General features: G+C 48.9%; 1 protein-coding gene across 1 annotated transcript in view; it reads right to left on the bottom strand.

Moving 5' to 3' along the window:
- The window catches only part of abcc2 (ATP-binding cassette, sub-family C (CFTR/MRP), member 2), a 154603-nt gene that overhangs the window by 88864 nt on the left and 48543 nt on the right, over positions 1-17196 (bottom strand). The window contains 3 exon segments of the mRNA XM_072479697.1: positions 1005-1151; positions 2231-2368; positions 4368-4433. Coding sequence (XP_072335798.1) covers positions 1005-1151; positions 2231-2368; positions 4368-4433 — 351 coding nt within the window.

Raw genomic sequence — 17196 nt, 5'->3', positions numbered from 1 at the left:
AACACCATTGCTTCACAGGCTGCGTTATGGTGTCACCAACCGTAACATTACTTCAGAACCCTGGCTTCTCACTAACCAACTTGGCCAGGTCTGCTCTTTTCAGCTCTGTCTTTAACACAGAGCCTCTCTCTGCCTCTTGCTTTAACTGCAGTGAACATTACCTTGTTCAGATTCCAGCTCTTTGTCCCTTTGATTTCAGTCTTCCTGGGGCTTCTCTTTCTGCCCTATGTCCTAGTTCTCCGTTGGCATTTCTGTGACAGCTGCTTTCTTCACACTTAGCCGGTTCCAACTGAACTCAAATGCTGCTACTTTTTAGTGTGGGCCTCTGGCTGCTAAGCCATAGCTTTGTTTATTTTAAAACTTGTAATTGCTTTTACATTGCAAACCCTTAATTACAATGCAGGCAAAATCTAAAGTGAAACTAAAAGCCACAGACTATTTAATATGAAGGTAAATTAAGGGTTTAACCCCACCTTACCACACAAATACAGAAGCACAAATTAAGCTTAAAATTAAACCTTATTCATATTACCCACAAATATCAATTATTTAAACCATCTCAATTTTCTAACAATAATCCATTTAATCCTGCTCCCATTTTTGTTCATTTAATAATAATAATAATCACTTATTGTCACTAGTAAGCTTCAATGAAGTTACTGTGAAAAGCCCCTAGTCGCCACATTCCGGCGCCCGTTCAGGGAGGCCAATACGGGAATTGAACCTGCGCTGCTTGTCTTGTTCTGCATTACAAGCCAGCTGTTCAGCCCACTGTGCTAAACCAGCCCCATATAAATCTACCGTCGTAAACGTTCTTCATCATTTGCTGGTCCAGTTTCCCTGTAGTTTTCCTGTTTTTTCTCTTAATTTACCCTTCAGAGATTTGAGTAACTGGACCCCTCTGTTTCTAACTTTTCACCATTTGGGATATATCCTGTTCTATTCATTTTTGTAGGTCCAAAGTTTGTAAGCTTACATTGAAATCCATTTGCCACAGGTCTTACCTGGACTAGTGATGAGATAAGCATGGGTAGCATCATGAGAGGAAATCTCATAATGTTGAACAGTGAGATGGAGGTAAAAGCTTTCTCAGCATCGAGAACATTCTTTGGATCCACAGCGAGGTAGACAGCAAAACTGGTTAGAGTCACCTACACAACACAGGGGAGACAATATGTGAGGCTCAGAACAACAGTAATTCCTCACTTAACCTCTACCTGCATTCTTTAAAAGTGTGACTCTAAATGAAAGAACGATAAATAAATAATTTTCCCATAACAATTAATGTTAAATAGGAGTTAGATCCCCAGCGTGTCCCTCCCCCGATCCCCAGTGTGTCCCTCCCCCCGATCCCCAGCAAGCCCCTCCCCCAATCCCCAGCAAGCCCCTCCCCCATCTCCAGAGTGTCCCTCCCCTGATCCCCTGCGAGTCCCTCCCCTGATCCCCAGCAAGCCCCTCCCCCGGTCCCCAGCAAGCCCCTCCCCCGATCCCCAGCAAGCCACACCCCCAATCCCCAGAGTGTCCCTCCCCTGATCCCCAGCGAGTCCCTCCCCCAATCCCCAGCAAGCCCCTCCCCTGATCCCCAGCAAGCCCCTCCCCCGATACCCAGCACGTCCCTCCCCCGCAATATGTCCGAGTGACAGGAAACAGTAGTGGTGAGTGGGGTGCTGTTTTGTCAGACTGGAGAAAGCTCTACAGCGGGGTTCCCCAGGGGTAGTGGGGCAGCAGACGGGCAGCGAGTGGGACAGGAACATAGCGGGGATGGACAGGAGTGGAGCAGAAGATCGAGAGGAATGAAATGGTGCGGGGTGAAGGTTGAGTGGGAGCAAAGCAGGAGTTGTGGGAGCAGGACGTGGGCAGGTGCAGAGCAGGAAAGTCTAAAGAAGCTGGAATTGGTCCATGAGAGGAAAGAAAGTTAAAAGGAAATTTAGTCGTGGAGTTCAACGTTATAAAGGTCTTTGATAGCGTAGATATAGAGAAAGTATTTCTAGCAATAGAAGGGTTTGTCAAGCCAAGGAGACACAAAAGAAAATATATATCTATATCTTCCTGGCTACTTCATAATTTTTTTTAAACTCTCCTCTGTGAAGCACCTGGAGATGTTTTGGTGACATTAAAGGGGTTATATAAATGAAAGTTGCTGCTGTTGATGAGAAACCTCGGTTTGTTGAGCGCGCACAAAGATTCCCAAAGCAAGAAAACTGAACGCAATCACCATCACAACACTTACCATGAACGGTGTACAGTTAACAAGGAAAATGGCAGCAGCCACCAGATATGACGATTTCTTCATCACTTTTAACTCTTGCTCCCTTATTCCGAGCACCTGTTCCTCAAATGATATCTCCCAAGCATAAAACTTCATAACCTTCAAATATTGAAATGACAGCCTTTAGCAATACGCCATAATTTCTCGTCATATTAACAACATCTGGCCCTCTGATGAATGACAGAAATAAAGTAGAGGAAAAGTTTCCATTTATATAGTGCTGGGTGCCTCAAAGCACTTTGCATTTTTTTGAAGTGTAGTCACTGTTGTAATGTAGGAAACACAGCGACCAATTTTCACAGAGCAAGATCCCATAAATCGCAATGTAATAATGATCAGATAATCTGATCATGCAATGTTGATTCAGGGATAAATATTGGCTAAGACAGCCGGGAGAACTGTTCTCAATAAAAATGTCTTGGGACCATCTGCATCCACCCAAGCAGGTAGATGGGGCCTCTGTTTGATCTGAAAGATGGTACCGCAGACAGTGCAGCGCACCCTCGGTATGGTACTGGGGCTGCAGCCTTCAATTTTGTGGTCAAGCCCTGGAGTGAGACTTGAACCCAAAACCTTGGGACACAGAGTTAAGTGTGCAGTGTGCTAGCTGTTGAGCCACAACTAACATAGGCCAGTCATGCTGCTCCCCTGCTAACCCCCACCCCTGATTACACTCATGGTGTGTTGCACGATTCGTCGTGCGATGACACACCAGCTTCCATGTGTGTACTGAGTTTGATTCAATGCTTTAAATTTGCTTCAGTTTTGTTTATTTTTCTAAGTGACCAAACTCAGGCTCAATTAGTCATAATGTGGAGATGCCGGCGTTGGACTGGGGTGGGCACAGTAAGAAGTCTTGCAACACCAGATTGAAGTCCACCAGGTTTGCTTCGAATCACTAGCTTTCGGAGCGCAGCTCCTTCCTCAGGTGAATGAACAGGTGGGTTCGACAAACACAAATATAGACAAATTCAATGATGCAAGGTGATACTTTGAATGCGAGTGTTTGCAGGTAATTAAGTCTTTACAGGTCAATACGGTTCGACTGGAGATAGGGGTAACCCCAGGTTAAAGAGGTGTGAATTGTCTCAAGCCAGGACAGTTGGTAGGATTTTGCAAGCCCAGGCCAGATGGTGGGGGGTGAATGTAATGAGACATGAATCCAAGGTCCCGGTTGAGGCCGTACTCATGCGTGCGGAACATGGCTATCAGTTTCTGCTCGGTGATTCTGCGTTGCAATTAGTCATACACAGTGAGCAATCAACAGACACATATAATCAGACACCGAACAACTGAACACTACATTCATTGCAGCGATGGCAGAGGATCAGAGCTTACATCAATAAGTAACCTTCCTGATCACTGATTGAACAAGGTGTAATGTTTCTAACACTGATATGGGAATGTTGGAGTTTGCACAGATATCAGTGATTCCTGGATCTGGGAAGAAGCAGAGCACAGCTTGTGATGGATTCTTCAGCGACAGACCACGAGTGCTGAGCTACACATGCCCCAAATCACGGAGTCGAGGTCAGATTGAGAGGGGTAATGATTGCACACACTGACAATTTAACATCAAACTCCCAACACCACCAGCCCCAACCCCCACAAGATCCAGCCCATGACTGTCCCCCATCCCTCCATGACTGTTAGCAATTGCTCAGTGGGTAGCACCCCCACCTCTGAGCCGGTGGGTCGTGGGTTCAAGTCCCACTCGACTTGAGCGCAAAATTCTAGGCTGGCAATCTGGGTGAAGTGCTGAGGGAGGGCTGCAGTGTTGGAGGTGCCGTCTTTGTGGGTCTGTCCCGGCGTCAACACTTAGTCTCAGGAACGGAGAATTCCGCCCAATATCATTCTCTCTATAATTCAGTTAGATCACCTCAAAAGCTCTTTTATAAAGGCAAGCTCAATTAGAAGGTTGATGCATACATTTTTACAAGGAAATGAATATGTTGTGTTCAGTGTTAACACTGAGTATCTCTGTGGGGCACATATGGGCTCCTTAGCAATAAATATCCCAGGCCCTCCTGTTTTCACTCACCCATCGACCAATGCCAATACTAGCCCATCATTTCCCATGTTCCAAATCAGGGCTTACCTTTATTCCATTCAGAATTTCAGTCATTAATTTCATCCTGTGGTCCTTGTGTTTCATGTTTTTAATCTGTTGAAATGAAAGGTCAAGTTAAATGTCCGTATTGCAATTAGAATTGGTTTCAAAGTTCCACCCAGTTTATATAGTGTAATGACAGGTAGAACTGATTAAGAATTAACTTATTCGTTTGGTAGTACGGAACTTGAGTATTGCTGAAAAGAAAAGAGATTTTGGAATTGTGCCGATTTCAGCGAAACAAAATAAGTGATAGTTATTCACTGGTTCATTCCTCAGGGCAATGCCTTGACCAAGCAGAGTCAAGTTTAAATTTCAAGCAGCTATCTGTCAGTCACCATCAACTAGTGCATTCATCACGGCAATGCCTTTAACAATCAGAGTTCACTTGCTAATCAATCAGCACCCTTTACTCATGCAGTATCAAGTTGATGTTATCTTGAGGTTGTCCTGATGAGTGGAAGACAAAAAGATTTGACAAAATGTCCCTTTTTTCAGCAACACTCAAATTATCTTTCTGCTCTTGTTTTTTTCTGAGCTTTTATTGGGGTTTTAGATCTCCAGAACATAACCAGATCATTCTGCCCAAACAGGTCCGGGCTGGCATTTATACTCCACATTAGCTTCCAACACCCCTCTTTATCTCACCCATGATCTGGTGTTATACTGAAGGAGTCGGGTGACTAAGGCAATAATTTGTCCCATTCGCCCTGTGAATGCTGCCTATCTCACTGCAACATTTGATAAAGAGTCACAGAGGTTCAAAGCACAGAAAGATCAGCCCATCGTGTCTGCGCCAGACATCAGGCACCATTTATGCTATGGTGTTTCAAGTGCTGATCTAAATGCTTCTTAGATGTTGTGAGGGTTCCCGCCTCCCCCACTCTTTCAGGCAGCGAGTTCCATACTCCCACCACCCTCTGGGCGGAAAAGATTTTCCTCAAATCCACTCTGAATCCCCCGCCCCTTAACTTAAATTCAAGCCCTCTGCTTATTGACCTCTCTACTAAGGGAAACAGTTTCTTCCTAACTACGCTGTCAATGTTCCTCATAATTTTGTACACCTCAACGAGGATCCCCCCTCAGCCTTCTCTTCACTCAGGAAAACCACAGCCTAACCAGCCTCTCTCCATAGCCGAAACGCTGCAGCCCAGGCAACCAATTTCTTAAGCGCAACTAGGGATAGGCAATAAATGAAAATGATATGAAAATTGCTTATTGTCACAAGTAGGCTTCAAATGAAGTTACTGTGAAAAGCCCCTAGTCGCCACATTCCGCCGTCTGTTCGGGGAGGCTGGTACGGGAATTGAACCCGCGCTGCTGGCCTGCTTTGCTCTGCTTTCAAAACCCTGTGCTAAACCAGCCCCTACTGGCCTATACTGGCCTAACCAGTGATGCCCATATGCCGAGAACGAGAGAGGTCACGGATATAGGCTGAGAGGCGGTAGATTTAGAACTGAGACGAGGAGGAACTACTTCTCGCCGAGGGTGGTGAATTTGTGGAACTCGCTGCCCCCACAGTGCGGTGGAATCTGAGTCATTAAGTGGTTTCAAGAGGGAGACAGATATATTTCTGATTTTAAAAATAGGTTAATGGGATTTTGGGAACAGATGGGGAGGTGGATTTGAGACCAGGAAGAGATCAGCCATGATCTGATTGGATGGCGGAGCAGGCTCGAGGGACTGAATTGCCGACTACTGCTCCTAATTCCTGTGTTCCTATGTGAATGATTAATAAAAACAATTTGATCCATTGAGTTTGTGCTGGCTCTTCCCATCCCACCAGGCAGTGCATTCCAAATCCTAATCAGTTATTGCATAAGAAGGTTTTTCCTTGTGTCACCTCTGGTTCTTCTCCCTAAGTCTGTGCCGTGAGGTTATCAATCCTAGAATCGTTTTCTCCCTATTTATTCCATCTAAACACTTCATGATTTTGAAACACCTCCCAAATCTCCTCTGAGCTCTCTCTGCTTAATGGAGAACAGCAAGGATTTTCCGTCCCGCCGCACCCGTTTTCCACTGCGCCGCACCCCCGCCGGCAGCGGGATCCTCCGACCCGCCAGCCGGCCAATGGGGTTTCCCATGGTGGGCACCCCACTCCGTCGGGAAATCCGTGGGCGAGTGCGCTGCCGGCGAAACGGAGGATCCCGCTGACGGCGAATCCGGCCCCAGTCGCTCCTCGTGACAGTAACTCCTCATCCCTGGAGCTGTTCTAGAAGGTTTCTTCAAGCTCTCTTCAGACCCTTCACTTCCTCCCTAAAATGTGTGACACTCAGAATTGGGCACAGTTCCACAGTTGGATTTAATGCTTTACAGAAATTTTACATTATTTCCTGGCTTTTGTTTTCTTTTGCCTCTGTTAATGTTAAAGTTCAGGATTCCACGTGCTTTATATTAAGAACAAATAACAAAAGAAAAATTACAGCACAGGAACAGGCCCTACGGCCCTCCCAGCCTGCGCCGATCCAGATCCTCTATCTAAAACTGTCGCCTATTTTCTAAGGATCCGTATCCCTCTGCTCCCTGCCCATTCATGTATCTGCTAGATACATCTTAAATGAATCTATCGTGCCCGCCTCTACCACCTCCGCCGGCAATGCGTTCCAGGCACCCACCACCCTCTGCGTAAAGAACTTTCCACCTATATCTCCCTGAAACGTTTCCCCTCTCACCTTGAACTCGTGACCCCTAGTAATTGAGTCCCCCACTCTGGGGAAAAAGCTTCTTGCTATCCACCCTGTCCATACCTCTCATGATTTTGTAGACCTCAATCAGGTTCCCCCCTCAACCTCCGTCTTTCTAATGAAAATAATCCTAATCTACTCAACCTCTCTTCATAGCTAGCACCCTCCATACCAGGCAACATCCTGGTGAACCTCCTCTGCACCTTCTCCAAAGCACCCACATCCTTCTGGTAGTGTGGCGACCAGAACTGCACGCAGTATTCCAAATGTGGCCGAACCAAAGTCTTATACGACTGTAACATGACCTGCCAACTCTTGTACTCAATACCCCTTCCGAATTAATAATTGTTAACCCTATCCTGCCACCTTCAAAGATTCCTGCACAATCATCCCTCTTTTTTTTTTGCACCCACTATAATATTGGACATATTTTAATGTGTGTTGACTTTCCTCATTCTCCTCACTAAAATGTGTCACCTCACACTTTTTCGCACTGAATTTCACCTGTCCATTCCCCCAGTCAGTCTGTGCCCTCTGCCAGTCTGTTACTATCTTTCTCACTTTTTGCTATACTTCCATGTTTCATAGCTTTTGCAAGTTTCAACATTGTGCACTTTCCCCCGGGTTCAAATCATTAAAGCGTCTCAGAAGCTGCAGTGGTCGAGTACTGACCGTAAGGTGACCCCCCCAATCTGAAGCAAAATGAACAGCCATTGATCACAACTCTTTTCAAACCCTTCACCGTTCAGTTAGATCATGGCTGATTTGTACCATAGCTCCGTCTGTTCACCTTGGCACGGTGGCACAGTGGTCAGCAATGCTGCCTCTCAGTTCCAGGGTCCGGGGTTCAATTCTGGCCTCGGGTGACTGTGTGGAGTTTGCACTTTCTCCCCGTGTCTGGGTGGGTTTCCTCCGGGTGCTCCGGTTTCCTCCCACAGTCCAAAGATGCGCAGGTTAGGTGGATTGGCCATTCTAAATTGCCCCTTAGTGTCCAAAATGTTAGGTGGTGTTACTGGGTACAGGGATAGGGTGGAGGCCTGAGCTTGGGTAGGATGCTCTTTCCAAGGGCCGGTGCAGACTCAATGGGCCGAATGGCCTCCTTCTGCACTGTAAATTCTATGGTTGTAAAACCCTCAATACCCTCACTCACACCGGAGAAGTGTCACTAGTGGTGCCTTATCCACATCCAATGGCAAGAAAGAGGGCCCAACTGCAATGCCCTCTCCCAAGTCAGCTTGCCCAATATCAAGGCTCTACTGGATGGGACATGTTGTTTGCATGCCTGACACTGGACTCCTGAAGCAACTGCTCTTCTTGGAATGCACTCACCTCAGGGGATTCCCTGGGTGGGCAGAGGAAGCACTTTAAGGATGTCCTCAAAGCACCCCCATAGAGACCAAACATCCCCATTGACTCAAGGGAGGCCCTGGCTTCTGACCAGCTAAACAGAGCAGGCTCCAAATTCAGGAAGACATTGAACTCATCGAGAGACTTTGTCGGGAATGAGTGGAGGCGGAAACTCCCCATCGACCCAAACCTTCAAACACCCCTTTCCCCACATGTGGCAGAGTCTGAGATCACACACCGGACTTATCTTCCATCTCAGAACCCATCCAACGGGAGTGGAAGCAAGTCAGCCTCAAACCCCAGGGACTGCCTAAAAGGAGAGACCCTCACCTAACACAAATCTACCAGGCAAAGCATTGAAATTTCCAATTGACCCTCAGCCTCCGCAGCTTTTTGGGGGAAGAGAGTCCCAGGTATTCACTCCCCTTTGTGTGAGCAAGTGCTTCCTGACGTCACCCTTGAACGGCCTGGACCTAATTTTAAGGTTCTTCCCCCTTGTTCTGAACTCCAGCGGAGATAGTTTCTCTCTTTCTGCCCTGTAAATCCTTTAATCATCTTAAATAACTCAACTAGATGCCCTTTAGCATTCCATACTCCATGGAATGCGAGCCTTGTCTGTGAAACCTGCCTTCTTAATTTAATTGACGCGCCACAGCAAAAAACCTCACCGACCTCCTCAGACGACAAACACGGGACACAACCGACAGAATATGCTTCGTCGTCCAGTACTTCCCCGGAGCGGAGAAACTACGACAATTTCTTCGCAGCCTTCAACACGTCATCGATGAAGTTGAACATCTTGCCAAGGTCATCCCCACACCCCCACTACTTGCCTTCAAACAACCGCGCAACCTCAAACAAACCATTGTTTGCAGCAAACTACCCAGTCTTCAGAACAGTGACCACGACACCACACAACCCTGCCATGGCAATCTCTGCAAGACATGCCAGATCATCGACATGGATACCACTATTACACGTGAGAACACCACCCACCAGGTACGCGGTACATACTCGTGCGACTCGGCCAACATTGTCTACCTCATACGCTGCAGGAAAGGATGTCCCGAAGCGTGGTACATTGGCGAGACCATGCAGACGCTGCGACAACGAATGAACGGACATCGCGCGACAATCACCAGGCAGGAATGTTCCCTTCCAGTCGGGGAATACTTCAGCAGTCAAGGGCATTCAGCCTCTGATCTCCGGGTAAGCGTTCTCCAAGGCGGCCTTCAGGACGCACAACAACGCAGAATCGCCAAGCAGAAACTTATAGCCAAGTTCCGCACACATGAGTGCGGCCTCAACCGGGACCTGGGATTCATGTCGCATTACATTCATCCCCCACCATCTGGCCTGCGAAATCCTACCAACTGTCCTGGCTTGATACAATTCACACCTCTTTAACCTGGGGTTACCCCATCTCTGGATCTGTAAAGACTTAATTACCTGCAAATGCTCGCATTCCAAGCATTGTCTGGCATCTTTGAATTTGTCTATATATGTGTTTCTGGAACAGACCTCTTCATTCACCTGAGAAAGGAGCTGTGCTCCGAAAGCTAGTGATTTGAAACAAACCTGTTGGACTTTAACCTGGTGTTGTAAGACTGCTTACTGTGCTCACCTGTAGCCATGTAAAATGGCTAACTCCCAATTAGAATGGCCAAACCCCGATTTAAAATGGCGAACGGAAGAGGCTGATGGGAAAATCAGCCAACAGGACTCAAACAGACAGCTGCAGGCAAAACTGTGTATTCGCCTCTGAGGAGGCAAGACAGAATCGATACCTGCAGCCATCAACATCACAACAACCCAGCCATCTGCATAGTAAGTAGCAATCCCCGGGAACAATATGCTACAAATTAGACACACAAAGCCGACCCAGACCTTTCGGCGCCAGCAGGAGCTGACACAAAGAGTGGTGACTGACCACCTCGAAACCGCCCATCGATCAAGGAATCGCTCCAGCATTGGAGAATATCGAACCAAGTGATTGGGAACAAGTCCAATCACTTGGACCCAGGTACAAGGTCCGCCCCGAGAGGCGGGAAGCCCCTGGGGACTATAAGAATAAGGGCCAAGTTCAAATCAACCCTTTTTTCTCCTCTCCACACCCTTCGAGACCCTTCTGCTGACCCTCTACAACAGCCGCAAGAAACGTAAGTCTTACTGCAACGCTCGCTACGAGATAGGCACTCCTGACTATTGACCTGTACCAGCTTCGAATCCCGCAGGCGCAGAACCCATACGAAAGGCCATTCGTTTCCCTGACCTGGTGGGCCATTTCCAAAGTTAAGTATTGGCCTGTTAGTTGTAGGAAGTAGCTTAGAAGTAGAATTAATGTATAAGTATTGATTGCTGTATATAATAAATGTGCGTTGATTTAACTCTTACTAAGCGGTGTGTTGGATTATTGATCATTACTCGGACTTAAACCACGTGGCGGTATCAGAAAGATACCTGGTGGCTCAAGAGCAAAGGTGATAGAACAAGAGCAATTAAACTAAGGCTAAAACGAGCAACACACCCCAGTCCAACGCCGGCATCTCCACACCATAATTTAATTGAAGCCTTTTAGCCCGCGTTGCTGTTCAGAATCAACATTTTTTTTAAATTTAGAGTACCCAATTCTTTTTTTTTCCAATTAAGGGGCAATTTACCCTGCACATCTTTGGGTTGTCGGGGTGAGAGCCACGCAGGCAGGGGCAGAATGTGCAAACTCCACACGGATAGTAAGCCGGGACCGGAATCGAACCTGGGACCTCGGCGGCGTGAGGCAGCAGTGCTAACCACTGCGCCACCGTGCCGTCCCTGTTTAGAATCAATCTGCAGTTCTGAAGAGCATCTCATGTCGTCAAAAGGGCTTCACAGCCAATCAGGTTACTTTTACTCAGGCAAGTGCAGTAGCCAGTCTTTACACAGCAAGATCCCGCAACAAACAGCAACAAGTTTATTGTTCACTTGGTCTGTTTTAGTGACCTTGCTTGAGGGATGAATATCAGCCAGGACACCAGGGAGGACCCCACCAACCACCCCCTTCCCACGTCACCGTTGCCACCCACCCCCATTCTTCTTTGAATAGTGCCATGGAATCTTTCACAACCACGTGGGATAACAGGTAGTTTAACGCCTCATCAGAAAAACTCACTCCCTCACCACTCAGCACAAAAAGGAAGATCTTGCTGTCACACAAGTTGTGGTGATATGCATCACTGTAAATACACAAGGGGTTAATGTAAATACACTACGACTAAGTAAACACTAGAGGGAGCACCAGAGACGTCATGACATGCAGACATACAGCTAATGAACACAGAATAGGACACGACCAATGGGCACCCAGAGGTGACACTACCACAAGGGGGCAGCCCATATATAAGGACAGGGCATACATGCTCTGTCTCTTTCCACAGGCGACACTTGGAGAGTGGGACAGGGGCAGATCAGAAACATCACACCCACCACGTGGCTTAGAGCAGACTGGTTAGTTAGACTGAGTTACTATAGCAAGATTAGCAGGAGAGCCGAACTCATAGAGAACTGTGCTGATGGTTCAATAAATCATATTGAACTTACTTCAAAGTCTGGAGTATCTTTTGGTCAAAGCTGCAGCCTGTGTTATCCCAGAGTACATAACACAACACAAGTGAGTTGTAAATATCGATTCAACATAACGAATCCGGAGAAAAGCTGCAAGTTCACCCTCATTAGAGCAAAGGTGTCACTCACGTCCCGGTACAGGCGCACAATGATGGTTCTGTGCCCTTTTCTTTTGCACAGATAAGAATGCATTCCCAATGCAGTCGGTCACTGAGAAGTGCCGCAGTCTCTGGCAGTCTGCCACCATCGATGGAGGCCTCGAGGGTTCTGTGTCTCTGCTGAGCGAGATATTGGGGGTGACCAGGGCGATCACCATTACACAAATATTTCTACCAGCAACAACTGTAGAGGACTCTGCTCAGGCCGTGACCCAACCTGGGTCCTAACAGTTACTCAGGCTGATTACTTGACTCTATGCCTGACTCATGCGATATACCTGGAGTCTCACTGATTTAGAGTCACAGACAATAGTGAACATCTAACATGGAGTATGCACCTTTTTTAAATACAAATTTAGAGTAGCCAATTTTTTTTTTCCAGTTAAGGGGCAATTTAGTGCGGCCAGTCCACCTACCCTGCACATCTTTGGGTTGTGGGGGTGAGACCAACGCAGACACGGGGAGAACGTGCAAACTCCACACGGACAGTGACCCGGGGTCGGGATTCGAACCCGGGTCCTCAGCGCCGTAGTCCCAGTGCTAACCAGTGCGCCACAAGCCGCCCTGAGGCGGCACCTTTTAACCTCCAGCCTTACACACGGTGATGTTGTAGAGGTGTCACTGTGCAGCTTCTTAAAGGGACATGTCATTGTCCTCACTGGTAGGTAGGCACTGGGCGGGATTCCACGGTCCGCCAGCCGCCTGTTTCTCGGCAGTGCGCTGTCCGCCGGCGGGGGGATTCTATCATCCTGCCGCTTGCCAATGGAGTTACCCATTGTAACCACCCCCACGCCGCCGGGGAACGCGCTGGCGGTGGGGGAGCACTGCCAGCGGGAAAAGTGAATCGCAACGAGCGGAAACTTCCAGCCAACGTCACTGCAGCAAGGGAGGTTTTAATTGAGTTAAAGCAAGAAAGTTACACCTAAATTGGAAAATCTGTGCAAGCACGCTGTTACTTTAAATCCAGCACGGCCACCAGAAATTTACCGGTGTCGTTACGCGCTCTCTTTCTGGAAGACTGCACTGAAGGAGGCCATTCGGCCCGTTGAGCTTGGCCTGGTTCTTTGAACAAGCTGTTCAGCTTAGTCTCAATCCCCTTGCACTTTCCTCATAGCCCTGCCAATTTCCCCTTTTTAAACATTTCCCCAATTCCATTTGGGAAGTTACGACCGAGTCTGTTTCCACCGCGCTTTCAGGCAGTACGTTCCGGAACACAACAACTCGCTGCACCATAGAATTCCCCTCACTCTCTCTTCGGGTTCGTTCTGTAGCCACCTGGGTTGGCCACTTCCCGACTTAAAATGGAGAACCGCAAAGACTGCAGGGAAATTCAGCCAACACAGGCAAAGACTAGCTAGTACAGAAATCCTGTGTATTAGAACTTGCAAAAGCCCAGACAGCACTGAAACTCACAGCCATCTGCATATTAATGAGCGATCCCCGGGCACAATTGAAACACTTAAGGTGAATAAGGCCAAGCCAGACTCCTCGGCGCCAGCAGGAGCCAAGACAAAGGAAGGCCAACGGACACTCAGGAACCGTCCAGCGATCAGGGAACCGCTCCAGTATTGGAGAAATCTATCCCAGTGATCGGAACGTAGTCCAACGTTAGTGAAATCGAGAGGGAGAATATAGATTTAAGGAGGAAGTTGGCAGCAAAGGACGGAGAGCTGGATGATGCCAAGAGGGCACACCAGTCTTGTCTAGCGCATCTGAGCAGCTTCCAAATCCAATATGAGAAGGCCTATCAGGACACGCAATGTGCAGTCCTGGTAAGAGAAGAGACAGAGAAACAGGTAGAGGCATTGCAAAGGCAGTGCAGCGATCTAAAGGCAGCATTAAGAGCACTCCATGCTGCCACCACGGAGCACAGACAAAGCTCATTAGATCATGCGAAATGCAGGAAGCAGATTGCGGAACTTCAGTCTTTGCTTTCGGTGCAAAATAGGTTCCAGAGCACCTTTGGATCCAAATTAGATGAGGAAGACGGCCCTGATTGGCAAGAGTTAACTGAAACCGCGCATAGGTATGTTCAGGGAACATGTGCGCAAGGAAAGCCCCAAAAGAGAAAAGCACCCCAACCCCCCACAGAACAGATAGATCAGGCACCCATGAATCCAGTAACCACCCACCGCACAGTCACATCGGAAGGAGACGCAGAATTTCTTTACACCACCCCCTTAACCGTGACCCAATTACGGGACGCGTGCGAAAAGATCACACCGTTCCTCCCCACCTCAGACCCCCACCACTTCTTTGCTAGAGTGAAGCAGCAGGCGACCATGTACGGCCTGGATGAGCGTGAGCACATGAAGCTCACAGTTTTGAGTGTAGACCCTTCAGTCTTAGCAGCCCTTCCCGACCCACAGAATGTAGGAGGAGGCACCCTTGCAGAGATGCACACAGCGATCCTAGATGGGATCGGTTACAACAGAGGTGACCCGGTAGAAGGCCTGAATAAGTGCAGGCAGAAAAAGACAGAACACCCCACAGCGTTTGCTGGACGCCTGTGGATTCATTTTACAGCCGTTTTCGGCAATTTAGGCCGTGCCCATTTGTCCCAAGACGGTATGACCAAATGGACCCGCACCCTCATCTCCCATGCCACAGAGACAGGACAAAAGGCCTGTACCAACTATGACCCCTCAGAAGAAGCGCACAATGAAAAATGGGTTTTAAAAAGACTGTCCCACACCTGGGAGCAATCTGTCCAAAACAAACCCGTAATTAAGAAACACGAAGAACTGCAGGCAGAGGCAGATATCCATGCAGTTAAGACGCACCAGAACCCCGCATGGGTGAACGAAGGCAGGAACAGCCCCCCACAGAAATCACGGAAGTGTTACAATTGTGGACAGTTAGGACATTACGCACAAGAATGTCAAGCCCCCTGAAACAGCAACGGAATCAGCCCCCCAATGCCCCCTGAACCAGCAACGACACCAATAGCCCCGACCCCCCCCACCCAGGGAACCATACCCAAGGGAACAATGCACCAGAGAGCCTGCTCCACCTTATGTGCCCCAGGGGTCATGTTACAACTGTGGGCAGTCAGGACACTTCGCCCGAGATTGCAGGAGACCCCCACAAGCTAGACTAGCCCCCAGATATGAAAGAGAACACCACCCACAGCAGCTACAAGGTCCCAGCTGCCCCGTGCAAACTGTGAGCGCTTACCCACCACTTCTCATGGCAGCGTTACCTCAGCAAGGCCACTTCATTTTTGTTTCACTCGTCTTTCCTCTCTTCTTCGGTCACGCTGCACTCCCTCCATATGCTAGTTACACCCCAGTCCAAATGTGATTTACGATGTCCTTTCTGATGGAACCTGCAGCATGTTGTTCAATGTTGTTTGTTAGTGTTATTGTTAAGTGTTGTTTGTACACTCGGAAGTTCCACGGCCACACGCCATATTTGTCGGCAGAAACCTGTGAAAACTTGCCAGCACGCTTATCGGCAGAAACCGCTGAGAGCTTGCCAGCCCCCATTCATAACTGCTCTTCTGGTTCGACGGTAGAACCTTTACAGCAGCCCCACCACGATGACTACATTTTTGCCCGTTCTTGCCGGTTGCTCAGGCAGTGGAGAAACGGCATTGGTCTCCGCCCTGCCTGAGGACCCCCCCTTTGGTCAGCTACACTCGGGTAGAGCACATACGGCATTGATCACCGTCCTACCCGGGGATTCCATCCAAATATTACCCGTCGCGGCCCATACGCACCTCATTTCGGCACTCTGGTTCAAAAAGTTTTGTTTTGTTTTCGGGCAACCCTTAGGTTGCCATCCCTATGCTATTTACATCCTCAAACATTTGGATGGTAAATCGCACAGCCTGCGATACGGCTCGCACTGTTTCAGTTCTCGATGTCTAGTCCAAATTTTCGGTTTAAAAGAAAAATGAGGGAGTCACACATGGTGACAAATTATAAAAGGAAATTAGCACTACAAGACAGACATGCTAACGCATGAGATATTAACCAAGATAGTAACAGAAACTATGCTTGATCCACAGGATTCCAGAAGCTCCAGGAAGAGAAAATAAACGGAAACGAAGAGACGAAAAGGAAAGAAGACAACAATGAAGACGTCATACGTGTTTTTCGTCGTTACTGTAATTTGTATCCGGTTCCGTGCGAATGCGGACCCCCTGACCCCTACCACACAGGCCGTAAATGATTCTCACCCCTACCATACACTGCACCCTGAAATAGTTAACCCCGAGATAGTCACCGACACACCATCATGGTGTGATACGTTCATAACCTGGGGCGAAATTCTCCCGAAACGGCGCGATGTCCGCCGACTGGCGCCCAAACGGCGCCAATCAGACGGGCATCGCGCCGCCCCAAAGGTGCGGAATGCTCCGCATCTTTGGGGGCTGAGCCCCAACATTGAGGGGCTAGGCCGACGCCGGAGGAATTTCCGCCCCGCCAGCTGGCGCGGAAATGACATGTCGGGGCGGCGCATGCGCGGGAGCGTCAGCGGCCGCTGACAGTTTCCCGCGCATGTGCAGTGGAGGGAGTCTCTTCCGCCTCCGCCATGGTGGAGACCGTGGCGGAGGCGGAAGGGAAAGAGTGCCCCCACGGCACAGGCCCCCCCGCGGATCGGTGGGCCTCGATCGCGGGCCAGGCCACCGTGGGGGCACCCCCCGGGGTCAGATCGCCCCGCGCCCCCCCCAGGACCCCGGAGCCCGCCCACGCCGCCTTGTCCCACCGGTAAATAGGTGCTTTAATTTACGCCGGCGGGACAGGCAATTTATCGGCGGGACTTTGGCCCATCCGGGCCGGAGAATCGAGCGGGGGGGCCCGCCAACCGGCGCGGCGCGATTCCCGCCCCTGCCGAATCTCTGGTGCCGGAGACTTGGGCAACCGGCGGGGACGGGATTCACGGCAGCCCCCGGTGATTCTCCGACCCGGCGGGGGGTCGGAGAATGACGCCCCTGGTATTCACTATCATATGTAATTGAATCCCTTCTAGTATTGGCGATACTCTGCAGCATCGTACAGACTATCCGCATGAGGAAATGGC

This window comes from Scyliorhinus torazame, chromosome 16 (assembly GCF_047496885.1).
Source record: "Scyliorhinus torazame isolate Kashiwa2021f chromosome 16, sScyTor2.1, whole genome shotgun sequence".
In the NCBI taxonomy this organism is placed as follows: Eukaryota; Metazoa; Chordata; class Chondrichthyes; order Carcharhiniformes; family Scyliorhinidae; genus Scyliorhinus; species Scyliorhinus torazame.
The sequence above is the reverse complement of the archived record's forward strand: the minus strand, read 5'-3'. Positions and strand labels throughout refer to the sequence as shown.